We start from the raw sequence: 22888 nt of genomic DNA, 5'->3' as shown, positions 1-22888 counted from the left end.
GGAAACATTTATCCCTTATTCTACCTAAAACCAAGGATGAAAAAGACAACAACCTCTACTGTCTTCTTCTACACTCTGAGTTTTATTAAGTGTTTATCCACTGAGGATATTACTCTTTGTGGATCCTGACTCTATATGAGGGTCTTCTAATTGTCTATCTTCCTGTGGGCCTAAGGTCCTATGTAAAGTATTTCAGCAGAATAATTATATGCTTTGCCTGTCAGCCTACTTACTGTCCCTCTATAATGCAGGAAAGCATTCCCTTGTTTGAACAATGAAGTATACAGTTACCTATTGAAAAAAAAACACTGTTTTTCTATACTCTGACATAGAAGACTTCTGATGTCAGATATTGTGGGGTTATTTTCCCACAATGACCAGTTCTCCAACACTAGTTGGGTATCCTACAATTTAACACAACAGTGACATTACCTCCTTGACAAAAGCATCGGACTCCACAAGTTAGAGGCTTAGTCCCATGAGACTGCCCGCTTCAGATGCCAGTTTCAAGGCCAGGCCTCCTGCCTCTGACAGATTTGCTGTAGATCAAGGATTCCTATGATCTCCTCCTTGGGTTCCATAATTTACTAGAATGGCTTCTGAAACTCTGGGAAACACTTATGCTTACCGGTTTATTACCAAGGATGCAACGTGGAGACCACAGCCAGAGAGAAGAGGTAAGCAGGGCAAAGCATGGGGGTATGGGGCTAGGGGGTACAGAGCTTCCATACCCTCTCTGGGCACACCACCCTCCAGGAACAAGGCTGTTCACCAACCCAGAAGTTCATCAAATCTTGTTATTCAAGAGTGTTTCTAGAGCTTGATCTCTGTCTAGCACACCCTCCTGGCTTCCCAGAGGTCCTTGGAACTTACATTGGGGAAGCTCTAACTAACTCTTCAGTCACTTGGTGTTTCCATCTTGAGGCTCTCTAGGGGCCCTATCTAAGACACCTCATTAGCATAAGCTCAGGTGTGACCCAAAGGGGCTCATATACATCATAAAAGCTGCTCTTCCACTCAGGAAATTTCAAGGGTTTTAGGAGCTCTGTACCAGGAACCAGGGACGAAGACTAGATTTTTTATAATACCAGGCTTGCCTTTAAACCAGGCTCCCTCCACCAGGGATCATCTCCTCCAAGGGCAAAGGTGACATCCAGTTGCTCTTTGCCATCTTTTTGGATTCACTCTGTCATTGTTCCTGGCCTTCGCTTTCTTTACTTGCTTTACGAACCAATCAGTTATGCTTTCAAAACATGTAACACATTTTTTAATCCAGCATTTTTACATATTCTTTTTTTTTTTTTTTTGAGACGGAGTTTCGCTCTTGTTACCCAGGCTGGAGTGCAATGGCGCTATCTCGGCTCACCGCAACCTCCGCCTCCTGGGTTCAGGCAATTCTCCTGCCTCAGCCTCCTGAGTAGCTGGGATTACAGGCACGCGCCACCATGCCCAGCTAATTTTTTTTTTGTATTTTTTGGTAGAGACGGGGTTTCACCATGTTGACCAGGATGGTCTCGATCTCCTGACCTCGTGACCCACCCGCCTCGGCCTCCCAAAGTGCTGGGATTACAGGCTTGAGCCACTGCGCCCGGCCTTTTACATATTCTTTACAGGTTTGTTTTACGTCACCCCCTAGTCCAAACTTTTTAATCCATGATATTCTTGACAATATTCCTATTTCTTCTCTTTTCCTTATTTCTAACAAGTACATGATATACAGAAGGAACTGAAAAAATGCCAGTTGAAAGAATGAATGATGCAGGTACCTCTGTTTTAAATACTTTCTAACACTTTGCAATAAATTTCAAGTGCATTTAAAAAAAGTTCTTTCTTTCTAATGCTATAATTTCACTCCTGGAAAGGTGAGCTACAACAATACAGAAGGAAAGCACTTTATGGGCGAAGCTGTTAATTAAGATTTAATTTATACTGATGAAAATTTGAAAACAAGTAAGGTCATGGGAGTGGCCAGGTAATAGACTAATAGTAACTACTGAATATGACGCTCATTAACATCATGTGGCTGACCCAGAAAATGCTTATGAAATAAATGAAAAGCAGAAAACCACATTTAACATGCATTATGACTACAAATAAGACATAATACCCACATGGGGACATGGACCAGAAGCCAACTAGAAAAGACTAATTTATTAGAAAAGCTAGCTTTGCAATCCTTTTTCTGTTTGAAAACTTGCAATGCATATCAACTTTATATGAAACAAACTCTTTAAGGATGCATGTATCTACTCCTCTGTGATACAACCTGAGAGGCAAATGCCCTTGTTTTTGTTCTGCTGAATAGTTGTGGTCAATTCTTTACTCGTTCCACTGTAGGGAGAGAATTCTGACATACCCCTAACTCAAACTCCTTACTCAAAGGAATCCCATGGGCTCAGCCATACGACTACTTTGGCCACTGAAGGATGTGAGCAACAATGACTCAAGGTTTCCTCCTGTGTATTAGGGCTGCCTCTGCCACCTCTGCCTCACCATGAGAAGACGCCATACTGGCCTGCTGAGGGGACAGAGGACACCAGAGGACAGCCAAGTTGCCCCAGTCACCAGCTATCCCATCTGAAGCTGACCACAGACACTCTGTTAAATCAGTAAAAAACAAAACCATCCTGCCGGGCACGGTGGCTCACGCCTATAATCCCGGCACTTTGGGAGACGGAGATGGGCAGATCACGAGGTCAGGAGTTTGAGACCATCCTGGCCAACATGGTCAAATCCCATCTCTACTAAAAAATATTAAAAAATTGCTGGGTATGGTGGCGTTCGCCTGTAATGCCAGCTACTCAAGACGCTGAGGCAGAATCACTTGAACCCAGAAGGCAGAGGTTGCAGTGAGCCAAGATTATGCCATTATACTCCAGCCTGGGTAACAGAGCGAGACTCTGTCTCAAAAACAAACAAACAAACAAACAAACAGAAGCATCCAACCAGCCTATAAACTCATCAGATAAATAAATGGTTGCTGATTCAGGCCACTATCAGAATAGCTTGTTACGCATTAGCTATAGCAGCAGAGGACTAATATACCCTGTCGTCTTCCTCTCTCTATAGCCAGGTCCATCCACAATGTTTGGTACCTAGAGAGTGGTGATGAAGGCTTTTTCTGTCATTGCCCCTACTCTGTGAGGAAGAATAAGACGTTTATGCTTGCATCTCCCCCACTCACCCACCCACACCTGTCATTACACGTGTCATTTTTTAAATACCTACTTCTTTGCTGCACATTTCTCTCCTGAAATGACTTGAAAGCCATAAATGACTTGGAAGCAGGTTAGTTATTCACATCCACATCTACAGCACCTGGCACAGAATGGGCCCTCAATAAATGTTCTTGCTTAAATTGAATGAATTAATTTGGGGAGCTGACATGAACCAAAAGAGCCAGCAGCAGATGGCAAGAAGAATAACCACATAAGCTGGTTCTTCTGCCAGGAGGCTTTAGGCTTTCCAGAAAGCCCAAATAAGGGTGGAAAAAACCCAATGCCCCACAAAGATGAAAAGCATACTCGTTCTGCTCTCCTGTGCCCTTATCTCTGTCACCACATTGCACATAAACCTCCCAGCCATCCATGCCCCTGGGAGTCCTCTCAGCCCACCTCACCCTACCTCCAGGGATGTGCCAATCTTGACCGTACCTTTAGATCAGACACATCTCTGTAGCACTGCTCGGAGCGGGTGTGGTCTGACAGCTGCACATTCCAGAAGCAGGGGAGTTGGTACACAAGGAAGGGGTTTTGTTTGATGACAGCGTTGAAAATATCCTGAGGGGTGAAAGCCAAAGACACAGTCAACACAGTTGGGTGGCCCAGCTGCCCATTTTGGCTCTCAAGACACCGCATCCCCTGTGATAGGGCTTCTCTTGAGCCTCCTGCTCTGAACACAGGCTGGCTCACACTGTGGGGCATCTCCCTGGCCTGTTATCTCTAGGAACCAAGCAATAATGTTTGGATAGGTATGGGGGAATGCTCCAGGCCAACTAGAAGCTCCACACTCCTGCTGGTCTCATAAAGCCCTATCTAATGAGCTCACATGTGCAGACATGGGGTGTCCTCCCTACCCTTGTCAACATATAATAAATGGAGTCTCCTTCCCCTCTTGCCTGTAGGCAGAGCCCTGTGTTATCTATTCTGAGCCTCCTGGACAGGAAACTGCATGATGACAAGTAGACCCACTCATTCAGGGACTGAGACAAATTACAGATCCTCCCTTTCAGCAGCGCTTCCTGGGCCCGCGGTGGACTCAGTGATGGATGCTCCTTGGATTCCTGCAAGCCATGGTGCCCAAGATACATACTCTCCATTTCAAAATCCACCCCTGACTTGTCTAGAGAGGTTTTACCTTTTTTGGGCTCTTCTCCAAGCTCTTGCACCAGGCCATACTTATTAACTAGCTGCTGACAGGTGGCTCCAGGAGGTGAATTATGGGCCTTCGTGGCTGAAGATGGCTGAATAAACAATCCTCACTGGACACGGGCATACAATTGCTAGCTTTGGGGGACAAGGAAGTCACTGTGACCTGACTTGAAATATGAGGACGGTGGACGATTTTCCCCTCAGGTTTAGAACAGCTACCTGGGTATTATTTTTTTCTTAAACTCATTCATTATACTGTGTCTAATGTCTGAAAAGGGAAATCAGTTTCTGGCTGCTTGGGAAATACTGAATAATAATGCTTTAAAAAATAATAAAGTAATCATGCAGAGTTTCTTGCTCCCTCCATATTATGAAATTTTGCAGGCATTCGACGACCCAGGAAATTGCATTTTGAACAAAAACATGCAGAGTGAGCCGGCTCTTTGGATGAAAAGAAAAGGGTGAAATGCAGAAAACCCAGAGAAATCATCTTTGCGCCTTCAGACAGCTACCAGTGCCACAGGAAGATGAAATTCAAATGCAGGATCCTGGTAGAGTCAAAGTCAACTGGAGCCCTCTGCCTCTCCTGGGATGTTAAAATGACGGCTAGGCTTTTTAAAAAATGAGTATTTGTTGGCTGGACACAGAGACTCACGCCTGTAATCCCAGCACTTTGGGAGGCTGAGGTGGGCAGATCATCTGAGGTCAGGAGTTCGAAACGAGCCTGGCCAACATGGAGCAACCCCATCTTTATGAAAAATATAAAAATTACCGGATGCGGAGAATCATTTGAACTCAAGAGGTGGAGGTTGCTGTGAGCCGAGATCACGCCACTGCACCCCAGCCTGGGTGACAGAGGAAGACTCCATCTTAAAATAAAGTAAAATAAAACAAATAAATAAAAATGAGGCTTCAGGGAGTTTCTGAGGCTGCCTGTATAGCAAAGTGGTTTCCAGGCAGTTCATCCTTTCTATTTAAATGCATTTCCCTTGAGTAAAGGGACACTACTACAGCATCTAAGCAAAAGGCTTAAAGGTTAGACTCTATTTGCCTGGGAAACACGCTGTGGCATTCTGGGGTACCAGAGAGCAGGCCCTGTGCACTCCACCTGGCGATGAGGGCACCAACATCTACTTATGAGTCTGCGCCAACAGACTATAAGCTCTATGAGGGCAGGTGCTGCATCCTTCGTCTGTCTCTGTCATCCTCTTTCTGAACTTGGCTCCTGGTATACACAGTGCTCAGTGATAGTGTGCAGAATGAGCAAATGAATGAACAAGGGAAGGCACTAAGGAGCTGAGCTGTTGTCTTAGACTGGCAAGTATAAGGCAGCTGTACCAGAGCAGAGAGAGTCACACAATATGTCAACAACAATTCAGACCCATTTACTCTTCAAGTTTCTTTGAGAACCACCACCAGTACACTCAGGAGTAGCTGTACCTTCTAACCTGGGCACTCACCTGGTCAGCTAAGGATGTAGACAGCATGCCCATGAGCTCCCTCTCTGCCGTCAGCCTCCACATCTGCTCCCATTTCATCTTCCGCAGCTTATCCAGAAGTAACAGGATCACCCCTGGGCAAAAGCACACGATAAAAGAGGAAATTTAGAAAAATAAAAAAGTAAGAGGGAGAGCTAGGCACGCCTACGCAGAGCACAGCCACAGCCTCTCGAGGATGACTGTCTTATGCAGACAAGAGGCCTACGCACTGCTGCAGATAAGCCTTCCTTCTAAAAATTCTTCCAGTGAGGCTTCACAGTCTGGGGCACCTGCTTTGGAGATGAATATACTTAGGTTCAAGCCTAGGACCTGCCAGTTACTCGATAGGAGACGTGAAACCATCTCTCTGAGACCTCCTCATTATATGGAGACTGGTAACACAGACCTCCACGGGCCGTTTGTAAGGATAGGTGAGAGGGGCAGGCAGAGCCTAGTATTGTCTGGAAATGGACAGAGGTGGTGGCAGCAAAACAATGTGAATGGACTTCATGCCACTCAATTGTACATGTGAACATGGTTAACATGTTCAATTTATGTTGTGTGTGTGTGTGTGTGTGTGTGTGTGTGTGTGTGTGTGTGTATAGATATTTTTTTGGGGCGGAGTCTCATTCTGTCACCCAGGCTGGGGTATAGTGGCACAATCTCGGCTCACTGCAACCTCCACCTCCCGGGTTCAAGTGATTCTCCTAATTCAGCCTCCTGAGTAGCTGGGATTACAGGTGCATGCCACCACGCCCGGCTAATTTTTGTATTTTTAGTAGAGACGGGGGTTTCACCATGTTGGTCAGGCTGGTCTGGAACTCCTGACATCGTGATCTGCCTGCCTTGGCCTGTCAAAGTTCTGGGATTCCAGGTGTGTACATTTAGGCTTTGCTGAATGGTTAAGAAGCAACTATCTACCATCAGGTCAGTTAGAGAACGCAGAAAAAGCCCAGAGCACAGAACACAAAAAGCCACGGGAATTTCCCTGCAGGCCACTGCAGTGAATTTGGTGGGGTGGAATTGTAGCACCATGGGCCCTCCAAATCAGTCCTCTTCAGGATGCTTAGCTTGGCAAAATGGTCAGTGGCGGAAACTCAAGGCAGATGAAAAATGAACTTAGTTGAAACCAGGTACCTGCATTTCTAAGACTCTAGGAAAGAAACTGATTTCTCTGAATCACATATAAATGTCAACTCTAAGGCTTTTTACTTATTCCAGTAGCACATATTTGGAAAAAAGGTAAATTTACCATTTAGTGAAAGGTGTTTGATCAGGTAGAGTTGAAAAAAAAAATAGTATATATATGGTTATGGGAAGAATGGGATAGCACACAGAGATCTGAACTTGTACGTCTGAAGGACAAATCAGATCTGCTGCATGGCTCCTTTGGGCTTTGTCGGGGTTTTTCCACATCCTGTCATCATTTCCCCTAATGCTTCCCGAAATCTCTACAACATAGATTTTGTTATCCTTATTTTATGGGTGAGGAAATTGAGAGGCTGAATCAGACACTTGTCAATTCACAGTTCAAAAGAAGCTATGCCAGATCCAAACTCAGATCTGCCTAATTCCAAAACCGGTGCTCGTTCCACTCAACCACACAGACCAGAGCCCCGGCAATGTCGCTTGGGAGCCACGGGATTCAGGTCAATGCTTCTCTTTTGTTGACTCTCAGTTCCCACGAGCCTTAAATGAGGACAGTGTTACTTGCCCTACACAACTCAGAAAACTGTCATGCGCTCTTGTGGTAGGCTGGTTTAACCATCACCATCAAAACAACCAGATTTGTAGCATTTGCCGATTGCCAAGGTGTAAACACTCCCATCGCTGCTAATTTCAAGCTAGCAATGTGATGTCACTGAACAAAACGAGTTGGGGAGGAAGGTACACTGGAAACTGTTCACCACAAATGTATTATCTGATTGTTTTACTCAGATAAACAATCAGGGTAGGGGGTGTAGAAAGAAAAGAAACATTTACAAAGTTACAAAGCAAGAGAATATAGTGATGTAAGTCACTGGTGACTGATTTAAGAAACTAGATTCCCGTCAAGAAGCTGGGCGTGGTGGCTCACACCTGTAATCCCAGCAAGAGGATCGCTTGAACCCGGGAGGCAAAGATTGGAGTGAATTGTGCCATTGCATTCCTGCCTGGGCAACAGCGTGAGACTGTCTTCAAAAAAAATTTTAAAACGCCAGTTGAGATTGGTGAAAGTAGGGAAGGAAAGTAAGTACAACTCTATTTCCATGAGTTCACACACAGTAGCTACTCAATAAATAATTGTTGGATGGATGAATAAAAGAAATGTAAAAGGCATTTTAAATTTAGAATCTGTAGACTCGGTCATGGCTAACTGGAAGAGAAAACGAAGATGGGGTAGTTGGTATTTCTAGACAAGGAGCTCCTTCAACACAGCAATCCCTGTCCAACTTTGGAAGCTGTACCCTAGGCTAAGCTCTTGAGACATGAATCAAGATTGGTATATTTATTGCAGCATTGTTTATAACGACAGAAACATAATAAACAGGATAAACCTATCAGCCTCTGGAGACCAAGCTGAGAACTGATGTTTTTAAATGGTGTGAAGACTTTGGCGAGTGCTAAGTGGCAGATGTGATTTGCCAGACTGCTTGAAAAGCGGGGTGTCTAAAACAGATGACAACGCAGAAATGCAGGATCATTCTCCCAGTTTGCCAGTCTTTCCTTTCGTGTGACTTTAATTTTTAACATGATGAACTATTTCAGAACAACAAAAAAGCACAGAAACTAATACAATGAATACCCACCACCTAGATACAATAGATGCGAACACACTGCCACATTTACTATTAAAAACTTAAAGCATTACAGATAAATCTGAAGTTCATCTCATTCTGCCTCCTCGCTTCCTCAAAGGGAGACAGTATTGTGTGAGGTCTATGTTTGATTTCCAGGCACGTTTTTACATTTTTATCCACTATGCATTTAGTAACAATACGTGGTATTTTTAGTGTGTTTTGGATTGCAGATTTCCTATTCTCACTCGACTTTTCACCCGCTGTTCTATCTTTAAGATTTAATCACATTAGTGTTTCCCATCTTGTTTACTCACTGTAATCACATTACCCATTTCACACATGTAACACAAGTTACTTCTGCATTCCCCTCCTGAAGTATATTTTGGTTGTTTATTATGTTTCTGTCGTTACAAACAATGCTGCAATAAATATCCTAATCTTGATTCATGTCTTAGCTAGGGTACAGCTTCCAAAGTTGGACAGGGATTGCCGTGTTGAAGGGGCTCCTTGTCCTGAAACATCAACTACCCCATCTTCCTTTTCTCTTCCAGTTAGCCATGACTGAGTCCACAGATTCTAAATTTAAAACGCCTTTTATATTTCTTTTATTCATTCATCCAACAATTATTTATTGAGTAGCTACTATGTGTGAATTCATGGAAAAACAGTAGTACTTACTTTGCTTCCCTAGTTTCACCAATCTCACGGGTGTTTTAAAATTAAAAAAAAAAAAATTAAAAAAAATGTTTTTTTCAGCCTGTTGTCCAGGCTGGAGTGCAATGGCACAATTCACTCCAATCTCTGCCTCCCAGGTTCAAGCGATTCTCCTGCCTCAGCCTCTCAAGTAGCTGGGATTACAGGCACCTGCCACCATGCCCAGCTAATTTTTTGTATTTTTAGTAGAGACAGGGTTTCTCTATGTTGGCTAGGCTCGTCTTGAACTCCTGACCTCAGGTGATCCACCCGCCTTGGCTTCCCAAAGTGCTGGGATTACAGGTGTGAGTCACCACACCTGACCCATCTCATGGGCTTTATTCAACACATTAATTCGGCATATACTTGCTGGAGGTGTAGCATTCCATCTTTGCCAGGCCCTTTTGTGTAAACACACATAAGACATGGACACCATTAGGATTCAATGTGATGACTACAAACACTGAGAACAGGTACTGCTTATGAAGAGAGCTCACAGGAGGGAGGCCTAGGTGGCCTGGGCTAGGACTTGGTCAGGCAGTTGGGGAGCTTGTCTGAAAAAACAGCATGGACAAAGGCACGGAGGCAGGAGACGCATGACAAGATTGGGCTGCGAATGTACTATGGACATACGGTTTCATTAGCTGGCTTAGGCGAATGCGAGGACAGGAACCTGAACACATGAGCAGGCAACGAATCACAAGGAGCCTTGCATCTGTGCAACACAGGTGCATTCCAGCCATTTTTATGCCATTTCCTACATAGAAAATGATACTCGTAAAATCCAGTGGACGTTAAGCTGTCTGTGGCTGAAAAGATTGATCCAAGGGTTTTAGAGGCCTCAGGTCCTACCAAAGTGTCCCCAAGGATGAGGAGATGATTTTGGTGGCACATGTCATCAATGTGTGATGCAGTGGTTGGGAAGCCCTACTGAGGACAACTGGGAGTGCGTAAAGGATGTGGGGAAAGAGAGTGACTGCAACTCAGTATGTTTTAGAAAAGCCAAGGGAGCTGGACGAGGTAGCTCATGCCTGTAATCCCAGCACTTTGGAGGCTGAGGCACGTGCATCACCTGAGGTCAGGAGTTCGAGACCAGCCTGGCCAACATGGCAAAACCCTGTCTCTATTAAAAATACAAAAATGAGCCAGGCGTGGTAGAACGTGCCTGTAATCCCAGCTACGTGGGAGGCTGAGGCAGGAGAATCACTTGAACCCAGGAGGTGGAGGCTGCAATGAGTCAAGACTGCGCCACTGCACTCCAGCCTGGGTGACAGACACTCAGAGACTCAGTCTCAAAAAAAAATCCAAGCTAAAATGTTGCTGTCATTTATCCTGTCATTTCACAAGATCAAAGCCCTCCAGTATTTCAGGGTGGTCTACAGAACAAGCTATAACCCCTTGGTTATGGCCAGACCATCTGGTTCTTGCCATAATTTTTCTTTTCATTGAGGAAAACTGACACAATGGCACTCTGCTATAAAACAACTGCACCCTCTGCCTCTGTGAACTTGATGAGCTGGTACTCAAGCTGTTTTTCTTTTTGGAATTCCAGGAAGTTTACTAAATATACCACTCTCTGTACCCCGAACCAACCAAGAATCAGAATCCAAAGCAAACAAAAGCATTCATGAGCAAACATGTCACAAAGCTTATGAATTTCACTCTCAGCTTCCCCAGTCTCCTCTCATCTCACAACATTCTTAGAAAGAGGGCAGGTCAGACATTACTACTGAGTTTGCATCCATGTGGGAACTGAGGTGCTGAGCACGGAGGTGGCGTTTCCAATGTCACAGTGCTGGCGAGCGCTTCCTGCTGCCCTGTTTATCTTAGAACATTAGAACTAATAAAGATGCTGTGCTTCCTGCCAGCAGAGCCCATAAATGGCTCTTCCTTGTACCTTGACATTTTTAAAGACCATGCTTCCTCTTAAACATGAATGCTGCATGTGTGCTCTGCTCACACAGGCTCACGTGGGTTCACGGGAGTCAGGGCTCCCAGATACCAGAGCTGGGCCACAGGCAAGCCACCCTTGGCATGCCAAACCAGAGGGGGCTCAGTCTGCTCTTGTTGGTTTTTGTGAGAAAGAGTCTTACTCTGTTGCCCAGGCTGGAGTATAGTAGTGGCACAATCTCAGCTCATTGCAACCTCTGTCTCCTAGGTTTAAGCGATTCTTGTGCCTCAGTCTCCTAACTGGGACCACAGGTGCCCACCACCATGCCTGGCTAATGTTTTTTGTATTTTTAATACAGAAAGGGTTTCACCATGTTAGCCAGGCTGGTCTCCAATTCCTGAACTCAAGTGATCCACCCACCTTGGCCTCCCAAAGTGCTGGGAACATAGGCGTAAGCCACCACCTCCAGCTGACACTGTCTACTTTTAATCATAGGTCCTGCATTCAGAAGTCATTCCTTCTATAATGCATATGAGATTTTTTATTTGAGCACCTGCTTTGGTTCTATTCATTGGTTAACTGGAGACTTGAAAGTCTTTATAACACAGTCCTTGTTCTCAGGGAGCAAGGCCGGGAAGGGAGATAGGTAATCACAAACACGCAAAGCACTGTGGTAAGTGGCAGGTGGAGAAGAACCATGGGAGCTGGGGTACAGGGAAACTGACTGTGTCCTGAGCGAAGCATTAGGGAAGGGCATCTTGAAATCAATCATGTCTGCACTGAAACTTAAAGATAAAAAGGATACAGAAGTGAGAGACAGGAAGAACAAAGGTCAAACCAGACAGGCTTCTCTCTTTAGGACACTGATTTCAAAGGAATGGACTGCTGAATACCTAGCAAGTATCAAATACTTTTCCCCACAGTTGAACTGCAGACCTCTAAAGGTAATGACCCATTTCCCCCTCTTCTCTCAAGAAAGCAAATTTTCGAAAGGCTGAATAACACTGTCTAGCATGGGCGAAAACATTTGCCTTTGCTCATAAATCTGTAATTAACCACAGGTTATTCCTAAAACAAATATCCTCACATTCTCGGAGTGATACAGCGGAATGAATTCTGGAAACACAGATTTTTTTTTTTCTGTAGCTACCCCAGAAGGGGAAGTTAAATTGCATATAAAGAAAAAACTGCAGTGGACTTGGAAAACATACTCCTGGCTCTGAGTCCTGATAATATGATTCTTGAAAAAGCCATGTGTTTCTAAGGCTCACATCCTTATTTATAATATAGTGACAATCCCACATTAACTCCAAGGTGATTCCGAGGAACAAACAAAATGGGGGCCAGGTGTGGTGTCTCATGCCTGTAACCCCAATACTCTGGAAGACCAAGGCAGGTGGATGACCTGAGGTCAAGCGTTCAAGACCAGCCTGGCCAACATGGCAAAACCCCATCCCTACCAAATACACAAAAATTACCAGGACATGGTGGTGGGCACCTGTAATCCCAGCCACTTAGGAGGCTGAGGCAGGAGAATTGCTCGAACCCGGGAGGCGGAGGCTGCGGTGAGCCGAGATGGCGACACTGCACTCCAGCCTGGGCAACAGAGTGAGACCCCGTCTCAAAAACGACGATGATGATGATGATGACATCGACGACAACCTTTAAAGTATCTGGTACAGTGGAAGACTATCATCCATCAGGGCTGCAGTAAAAATTACTAATGGATGATTAATGTCAGCACCTAGTAAATAATTTCTCCCTTTAATCCACTGATTATTCTAATAATCTTCAAAATCCCCTTCTGCGTGGAATGCACTGGACAACTTGAAATATTTGTAATATTTTGAAATGTTTCCAGGCCCAAGTCTTCTCAGTCTTCTGAAAATAGTTGGCTTATGGTGTCACAGGCTACATGCTTCAGAGATCTCGAGGTTATTCCAACTGGCAGCTAAGAGATACATCCACAGGAAGGAAACAAATTATCACAAAGGAAAGAAAATCCACTGTCTGGAAAATTATGTGCATAAATTATATTCTTAAGCAGTTAAGGAGTCTGTTTAGGATGTTAAATATAATCACCATATTGATGTGAGCTTATAAGACTGCCTGTTTCTTCAACGGTTAGAAGTTTGTACCCAGCTTGTAAAAGATTTGAGAAACATTTCCAAGAGAAACGAACTCTAATATTGACCTTGCTCCTATGGGGCTCTGGACATATCCTAATTAATGGCTGTAAAGGGCTTTCAAAATATGAAGTGGTACATAAAAGCTTAATAAATGACAGTTACAGAAACTATACGTTTACTAATTAAGGTGCCTAATTATCTCTCACTGAACTTGCATAACTCCCACCGGAATATAAATCATGTGCATGCACGCAAAGCAGAAACAGGATTTTTAAGTGAGATACTGCTTAACATTATGAAAATGGCTCCATTTGAACTGGAGCCTTTCAAGCTGAAACAACAGAGATTTGGCTTTGGAATGCGTGCCCCAAATCAGACTTTTGACACTCCTTTCTGCTGTGAGGAGGGAGGTGGTGCCAAAAAGCCTGACTTTGGCCTCTGCCTGGCATTCGCTGCTGCCTGATCCTCCCATTCCCATCCTTGTTGTCCGGGTCTGGGAGCTTGGAGCAAGCTCTTTGCCCCTGAGTGCTCGCACAGAGGCAACGTGCATTAAATTTGACAAGAGCTGGCTGGGATGCATGTGACCTGTAGGGCTTTTCCTGCAGCTGTTGTGCTGGGAGCACAGAGACCAACGCTAAATAAATGAATGAATAAATAAATTAAAAATCAAAGGATTGTCTTGTGAACATCTGGCCAAGTGGTAGGGCTTTTCATCTGCGGATCAGAGGGCAGCACTTCCTTTTTCCCAAATGGAATATGTAGCCATAGCTCAGTAGTCAAGATGGCAGGGAAAGAAAATCAGGTATCTGTGCAGAGAAGAAAGTGAGAATAATGCTTTTTTTTTTCTAAATGAGCTAAATATTATTTTTTGCCAGTGTAATTGCAGAAAAAAGAGAACAAGCTAAAAAGGGTGACAAGGACCATGATATCCACCATTTGTCAAGCAACTGCTGTATACCAGAGAGAAAACAATGAACTTAGATGACGTCTAATTCTCATGATACACTTGCAAGGTAGACGGAATTATCTCCACTTTACAGATGAAGAAACTAAAGCTTCCATATAGCTAATGTGTGGCAGAATTAATCTCAATCTTTGATTTGTGGTCTGGACCATACCATGTTGCCTCCTGAGGGTGTGTGTGTGCATGTGTATGTGTATGCCTATCTGTGTGTGTATGCGTGTGTGTGTGTGCGTGTCTATGTACATGCTCATAACTAAATACGGTGAGGCCTTGCTGAATCAGGAGCCTAAAGCCAAAACAAAAGAGGATCTCCTGGAGGAGCAGCAAGTTAATGTTTGAAGGACTCTGAGAAGACCACAGGCCATAACCAGATTGCTTCTGTAAAAACCTGGGAGGATCCCAATCATTACAAAAGGCCAGGAAAACTAGGGCTTCCCTGAGGACAGTCCCGTGTGAAAAGGACGCTGCAGGCCTGGGGTAGGCCTGATTCAAGATTAGTGATAGTGGGTAACTGGAGGGAGCCAAGAAACATTCAACTCAGGACACTGTGTCACAGCTAACTCATGTCAACTTGCCCTCCTGCATGTTAGGAAGATTCCCTTCTTTCTGCATCTGAAAATCTGCAAGTAACTTCACAGAATGTACATGACTGCTTCTTGTAGGAAATAACTCCTTTTTTTTTTTTTTTTTTTTTTTTTTTTTTTTGAGACAGTCTGGCTCTGCTAGCCAAGCTGGAATACAATGGCACGATCTCGGCTGACTGCAACCTCTGCTGACTGCAACCTCTGCCGTCTGGGCTCAAGCAATTCTCCTGCCTCAGCCTCCCAAGAAGCTGGGATTACAGCCGTGTGCTACCACACCCAGCTATTTTTTGTATTTTTAGCAGAGATGGGGTTTTACCATGTTGGCCAGGCTGGTCTCGAACTCCTGACTTCAGGTGATCCACTCGCCTCGGCCTCCCAAAGTGCTGGGATTACAGGCATAAGCCACTGCGTCTGGCCGGCAAGAACCCCACTTTTTCAGCAAAGGGGAATGCCTTAAGCTTGCATTATGAAAACTTAACTATTTAAGAGAAGGTGCTGCCGCTATTCCCTCCCTGGCCTGCTTTCATTCTTTAGCTTGGCTAAAGAATGTAGCTAGAATTGGATTGGTCAGTTCAGGCCACATGCTTCCTTGGCTCAGGAGGAGAAAGTAGCGCCCAAAGTGCCTGCATGACTCTTTTGAATGAGGTTCAGAGCAAGTTTCAGAGTAAACCTTTTATTCCTAAACTTGGTGCTTCTCACAGTGTATTATGTATCATTCTGTAGGATGCTAGTAAGTGTTGTGGGGGCAAAGCTAAATAGGTAAGTGTAGGAGATGACTTATTAGGGTTACAGAAAGTTAAACAGGGTTTGATATATCAACGTGCACAGTGAATCAATCTCAAAGGTGGTTATGGCTTCCAACCTTGTAGAATGATTTGCCCCCTTTCCCTAAGGAATTGAATAGGATATTGCTTCTCCCTTCAGCTTGAGTCCTCACTGGCTTCTGTCTGCACTTCCTCAGCTCTCCATCTGTAAAGCAAGAGCCACTACATGAAAATGAAGATTTGCTCCTTAGTCCTTCGGTGGTTTTTGAGGCTTTGCTGGTTTGAACCAGAGAAATCCTAAGTGGGCACAAAGCAGTTGCTCAGCAGGAAGCTCTGGGGAGCCCACGGACTCTCATCCCAGAAATGCTGATGAAAATCACCCTCACAATCACAGCCTTCCTCCCTTCTGCTCTGAAGCACTACAGTTCTCTTCTGATGCATGACCCAACAGAAAGTAAGTTTATTAAAAATCACTTAATTTAAAATCCCCTGCTGATTTTACCTGGGACTCACTTTTGATCATATAAATGAAAAAGGTTCTGCAATCTAGTTTTTCTTTTTAAATTATTTCTTCCTGAAAGATTTTTGAGGTTGGGGGAGGGAAAAAGAGAGAGAGGGAGGAAGGGAGGGGGTAAGCGGCGGGGAGGAGGGAGGGGAGAGAAAATGGAAATCCTTCCATTTCCAACCTTTGCTGAATTGGATGGGTTTTCCTCAAGTGTGAACGGGGTGCAGTATGGTCATCAACTCACTCATTCGTTCAATAAATATATATTTTAGCAACTTGTACATGCCAGGCACAAGGTACACAGAGACAAAGAACACAGTGGTCCTTGCTCGAGAAAGCTCGGAGGTGTTATGGGTGCTCAAATAGTGGTATGTTCTCGGCAGACAGGGTAGGATCCCAAAGGAGGGTGTGGCTGGATCTCATGTTGACAATACCACTTCAGCCTTCCTCTTTATCTCACTGGACAGAAACCATTTGGTCGAGGTTGTGACAGAACTAAGAACACAAAGGGTTTGGTAGCTGGCAAATACTTTCAACTAAGGCTTGCAGAGTACTTTTGTTTCTTGCTTTTATAAGCAAACTTTTCATTAGAGTGTAATGTACATTCAGAAAAGTGTCTAGATCATAACTGCATAGGTTGATTAATTTTCAGAAGCAGAATAACTAGAACCCAGACCAAGGAACAAACGTCGCTAGATCAGAATCCCCCTTACAGTCAAAAACACACCTGCTGTCTTGCCATCATCTCTCCTTTTTAACCATTTCTGAGCTTTATATGCTTTGAATCATATAGTACATATCCTTTGTGTGACTGCTCTCTTGGATCATTATGTTTGTGAAATCCATCCATCCCATGCATGCAGTTGTAATAACAGCCTATGACATGAACATCTCTTCCTTCACCCATTATGTCACTGGTGGAGAGCTGGGCTGTGATAAACATTCTTCAACATGTCTTTTGACGACATGGGTATGCATTTCTGTTGGGTACATACCTCCAAGTGCAATTTCCAGGTCATTGAGCGTGCATGTGTTCAGGTTAAGTAGATATTGCAGTGATTCTTAAGCATGCCAATTGCTCTCTAGTCCCACTAAAAACTGGCATTGCCTCAATTTTTGCATTTTCGGCCTTCTGATAGGTAGGCCCACACTTTGTATAGAAGTATAGCGATATGGATTTTAGTTTGCATTTTTTAATGACTAATGAGGCTCATCCTCTTTTTATATGTTAATTGCCCATGTCCTCTTTTGGGAACTGCCTGTAGTTTTGCTCATTTTTCTATTGGGTTGTCTGCCTTTTTTCTTACAGGTTTGAACAAGTTCTTCATATATTTTTCTACCCACTTTTATTTTATTTTTGAGACAGAGTCTCACTTTATTACCCAGGCTTGGGCGCCGTGGCGCAATCTTGGCTCGCTGCAACCTATGCCTCCCAGGTTCAAGCGATTCCCCTTCCTCAGCCTCCTGAGTGCTGGGACTACAGGTGCATGCCACCATGCCCTGCTAATTTTTTATATTTTAGTAGAGACAGGGGTTTCACCATGTTGGCCAGTGGGGATAGTCACAATCTCCTGACCTCATAATCTGCCCACCTTGGCCTCCCAAAATGCTGGGATTACAGACGTGAGCCACCGCACGTGGCCCCTGTCCACTTTTAAAGCAAAGGAATGTGGGTCCCAAAGCTGACTGGAGATGAGTGAATTTGTGGCTTTGTGTGTCTAGTTATGTACCAACAGAGACCCCCTTCTCCAAGCTGGCTGGGCATTCGTGGGTGGGTGATGCCTGCTGCTTACCTTGCTAGTCATTTCTGAAATCAATACTAAGCTAGGAAAAAAAAAAAACCAAAAACAAAAACACACACGCGCACACACACACACACACACACACACACACAAACAAACAAAAACAAAAACTCAAAGGTTATCAAGTCCATGTCCCTGCTTCTTCCCCATTGGCTTGAGGAAACTGAGGCTCAGAAAGGCTAAGCGGCTGGTCAAAGCAAAGCAACTAATACAACGTAAAAACAAAAAAGGTCAAGGATCTAAGTCCCTGAGACTCCCCCTACCTTTCCTCCTGGGCGACTTCTTACTCCCCCAACTCTCTGCTTCTCTCTAATCAATCTGTTTAAGCTCAGCTCAGCCTGCCGTTAGTCCGTTTAGACCCATGCACCAAACTAGAGGGATAATTCCTGGTCAACCCTGCAGATCTGAGGCGATTCCACAAATAGTTCCTTTTAAACAGAGTGCTTTCCAAATAAAAAGCTGAGGAAAAGTGTTCTTATGGGTTGAATTATGTTCCTTTCAAAAGGTGTGTTCAAGTCCTGACCCCCACTACATGTGCATGTGACTTTTTTTTTTTTTTTTTTTTGGAACTAGAGCCTTTGCATTTGTAATCAAGCCAACATGAGGTCCTAGTGGATTAGACTCCAACCCAATGGCTGGTGTCCTTATAAGAAGAGAGAGAGACAGACACAAAGGGAAGAGGGCTGACAGAGGCAGACGGTGCAGTTATGTCCTAAGGAATGGCCGGTGCTTCCAGAGCTGGAAGCGGCAGGAAAAATCAGAAGAATCTTCCCCTGGAGCCTTCAGCAAGAACACGGTTTGGCTCACACCTTGACATGGACTTCTAGCTTCCAGGGCTGTGGAAGAATAAACTTCTGCTTTTTAAAAAATTACATTAAATTTTATTTTACTTTGAGTTCCGGGATACATGTGCAGAATGTGCAGGTTTGTAACCTAGGTATACACGTGCCATGGTGGTTTGCTGCGCCTATCAACCCATCATCTAGGTTTTATGCCCCGCATGAATTAGGTAATTGTCCTAATGTTATCCCTCCTCTTGCCCCCATCCCGACAGGCCCTGGTGTGTGCTGTTCTCCTCCCTGTCCATGTGTTCTCACTGTTCAACTCCCACTTGTGAGTGAGAACATGCAGTGCTTGGTTTTCTGTTCCTGTGTTAGTAGCTGAGAATGATGGCTTCCAGCTTCATCCATGTTCCCGCAAAGGACAAAAACGTATTCTTTTTTATGGCTGCACAGTATTCCACGTTATATATAAGCCACATTTTATCCAGTCTGTCATTGATGAGCATTTGCATTGGTTCCAAGTCTTTGCTACTGTAGGTGCTGCAACAAACATACGTGTGCATGTGTCTTTATATTAGAATGACTTATAATGCTTTGGGTATACACAATGGGATTGCTGGGTCAACCATTATGGAAGGCAGTGTGGTGATTCCTCAAGGATCTGGAACCAGAAACCTGCTTTTTTAAGCCACCGTTTGTGGTACTTTGTTATAGCAGTTCCAGGAAAGTAATATTATTGTCATTTTCCAGATTTGGACAGATTTTAAGCTAATCGCCAAATCACAGAAGGCAAGTAATTTTGCACATTTTAGAAACAAATAAGAAAAACCCAAGGCAGAAATCATGTTCACTGGTCTGTGGCTGTCTCTTCTCCTGCTCAGAAATCCACCAAGATGTCGAGTCCCTTGCAAGTCCTGCTCTGAGACAAAACAGGTTTTCACAGCCAGACCATCAGAAAGCAGGAGATAACATTTACTGAATGAAGACATTCTCGCTGTGTCCAGGTGACCACTGTTAAAGTAGTTATTAAAAACTCTCCTGCCTATTTCAGGAAGGAGGAAGTATTTTCTGCAGCTGTATGGCAGGTACAATATACAGAGTAATACTAAGATATTGGTCTTAAAATTGCCACTGAATAAAACAGAGCACAATGCAGTAAATGGAGAAGCTGGGGTAGATGCAGAAACATAGAAATGCACTACACAGACACCTGGGGGAGGGATGGGAGCGTCTGACACCCGAAAGGCTATATACCAGCTACTGAAAAATGGCTACAACTCTGAAAAGAAGTCAGATCTGCTGGCCAGTTTGTGGGATGGTATGAGTATTTTATTTTATTTTATTTTATTTGAGATGGAATCTCACTCTGTTACCCAGGCTGGAGTACAATGGCGTGATCTCAGCTCACTGCAACCTCTGCCTCCCAGGTTCAAGCGATTCTCCTGCCTCAGCCTCCCAAGTAGCTGGGATTACAGGTACACGCTACCATACCTGGCTAATTTTTGTGTTTTTAGTAGAGATGGGGTTTCACTATGTTGGCCAGGCTGGTCTCCAACTCCTGACCTCGTGATCTGCCTGCCTCAGCCTCCCAAAGTGATGGGATTACAGGCATGAGCCACTGCGTCCGGCCATTTTTTTTTTTTAAGCAAATAATGAGCCTGTCTCTATCAGTCCAGCTAGATGCTTCACTGCACAAGATGATGTCTCATTTGCCTCCCCAGAAGGGAGAGACGACTTGGATGACTGGGCAGCTCTGACCAGTTGCATGTGTGCTGGCACCTGCTGGAATGTGGAACTCTTAAACAGTCAAAAGGGCAAGAAGCTTTCTGCAACTTCTAGCTCAAGCAAAGTGAGCCTGCAGGGAAGGGCACAACTGAGCATGCCTTCATTCCTCACTCACTCACATGCTCAAAAAGAAAAAGCAGATGCTGAAAACACACTCAGGGAGGTGTGCAGAGGTCACAGCTGTCTTTTCTACTTTTCACTCCTCATTTATGAGGTGGGAAGGATGAACACTTCCTGAATGCCCCTTCTGTGCCAGACACATATTCTCAGTTTTTCCACTCCCAGGTCCGTTCTCTTCCCTTCTCTGTGCCCTGGAAGACTCATCCCTACACAGCGGATCACCTGGCATAGCTGGTGGCTGATTCCTGATCGGAAGCTCCGGCAACAGCTTGCAGGGTGGGAGGAAAGGGAGGGCAATTCTTCCTCGCACACTCTCGAGTGTGGGCAATGTTCCCAGCCACGGCTGTGCCCTCCACTTCAGCCTCTGCTTGGCAGCCATCTCCACGGTACAAGCTTTCAGTGGCTTCTGGCACTATGATTGCGTGCCTTTATGTCTTGTTATGAGTTGACTGTGTCCTCCCCCGAATTCATCTGTGGAAGCTCTAATCCCCAGCACCTCAGGATGGGACTGGGTTTGGAAACAGTGTCTTTAAAAGGTAATTAAGTGAAAATGAGGTCATACGGGTGACCAGTGCCCAATTCAACTGGTCAGAAAAGCTTGGCCATCCAAGTCGTCTCGTCCTTCTTGGGCGTCAAACGAGACATCATCTTGTGCAGTGAAGCATCTAGCAAGATTGGTAGGGACAGGAAGGCCCATTATTTGTAAAAAAAATAAAAAAATAAAAACCTCCATGCCAACCAGCCAGTCAGCAGATCGGACTTCTGTTTAGAGAGTTGCAGTCATTTTTTTAGTAGCTGGTATACAGCCTGCGGGGCTTCACTCTCCCCCCAGAGGCTCTGCAGTGCAGTCCTGGGCTAATCCAATCGGACTGGGGTTCTTATACGAAGAAGCAATTAGGATGCAGACATGCACTGAAGGGAGATTACAGACATATGGAGAGGACAGCATCTATATACAAGACAAGGAGAGAAGGTGGGGGACAAAACCACCTGTGTCAACACCTTGGTCCAGACTTCTACTTCTAGAACTGTGAGAAAAAATAAACCTACGTTGTTTAAGCCGCCCAGTTCGTGGTATTTTGTTACGGCAGCCCTAGCAAACTAACATCTCTCAGCCCAGAACTGGTACCAGCTCTCAGCTTCGGCTAGCCCCTGGGGGCTCCAGCATCCCTCGTTGACACCTTCAATCCTGCCCATTCGCCCCGGTATGCAGTCCCTTCATTAAAATATGTTGACTCCCAAGGGCAGATGTCTTTCTTGATGGGATCCTGACTGTAGTGTTATTTCGGTGAGTCCGCGGAACAGCCCCATGAAATTGGTATGTTTAATGCTTATTTGTACAAACAAGGAAACTGAGGCTCCGAGAGGTCATACAGCTGGTGAGTGACAGAGCTGGGATTTCAGCGGAGGTATTTCTGACTCTGATGACACCATGTGCTGGCTTTGGTAGATCTGCTGTGTGATGAATGAATGAGCCATATCCCAGAATCAGAGGCCCATGGGCTGGGCATCACTAGGTCAACTTCTTCATTTTATAGATGAGGAAACCGAGACTTCAAAGTGAGATCAGCAGCCTGAGGTCAGGAAGCTTATGCAGTGGCAGAATTTGGACTTGAATACAAGTCTCTTGATGCCAGATTTGGTATTTTTTGCTGCTTCTCTGACTGATTAGAGAATGACAGCAAGAGTACAGTCACCTCCCCAGTACACACTTTGATGGCCTGGGGCAGCTGAGCACAAAGATCAAGGGTCAGGGTCCCAGCATCTACCCACACATCATGCAGGACCTTGACCTTGGGCAGGTTACTTAATAACTGCTCTCTGCTTTAGGGTCCTCTTCTGTAAAATAGATATTAATCATAACCCATAGGACTGTTGAGAGAATCAAATTAGATAACGAAATACTCAGCATAGCACAGTGACTAACACACATTAGTCTGAATTAAATAAGGGGCTATTGTTATTACCTGGGAGATACATATATCTCATATATATATATATATATATATATATAATTTTTTTAATTATTTTTTTTTTCAGACAGTCTCTCTCTGTCACCAGCGTGGAGTGCAGTGGTGCAATCTCAGCTCACTACAACCTCCGCTTCCTGGGTTCAAGCCATTCTCCTGCCTCAGGCTCCCAAGTAGCTGGGGCTACAGGTGTGCGCCACCATGCCCGGCTAATTTTTGTATTTCTAGTAGAGACAAGGTTTCTCCACATTGGCCAGGATGGTCTCGATCC

The 22888-nt window shown here is 44.6% G+C and overlaps 1 protein-coding gene across 3 annotated transcripts in view; it reads right to left on the bottom strand.

The window, feature by feature from the left end:
• LARGE1 (LARGE xylosyl- and glucuronyltransferase 1) overlaps positions 1–22888 on the bottom strand; it is a 559679-nt gene that overhangs the window by 110059 nt on the left and 426732 nt on the right. For all 3 annotated transcript variants that reach the window (XM_032266924.1, XM_032266925.1, XM_032266923.1), the window contains 2 exons: positions 5831–5943; positions 3654–3779 (listed from right to left, as the gene is read on the bottom strand). In XM_032266924.1, coding sequence (XP_032122815.1) covers positions 3654–3779; positions 5831–5943 — 239 coding nt within the window. The remainder of the gene's footprint in view (positions 1–3653; positions 3780–5830; positions 5944–22888) is intronic.

The sequence above is a fragment of the Sapajus apella genome, unplaced genomic scaffold (assembly GCF_009761245.1).
Source record: "Sapajus apella isolate SASKATOON/1434 unplaced genomic scaffold, GSC_monkey_1.0 scaffold162, whole genome shotgun sequence".
NCBI lineage: Eukaryota > Metazoa > Chordata > Mammalia > Primates > Cebidae > Sapajus > Sapajus apella.
This window is presented reverse-complemented; position numbering and strand designations above follow the sequence as displayed.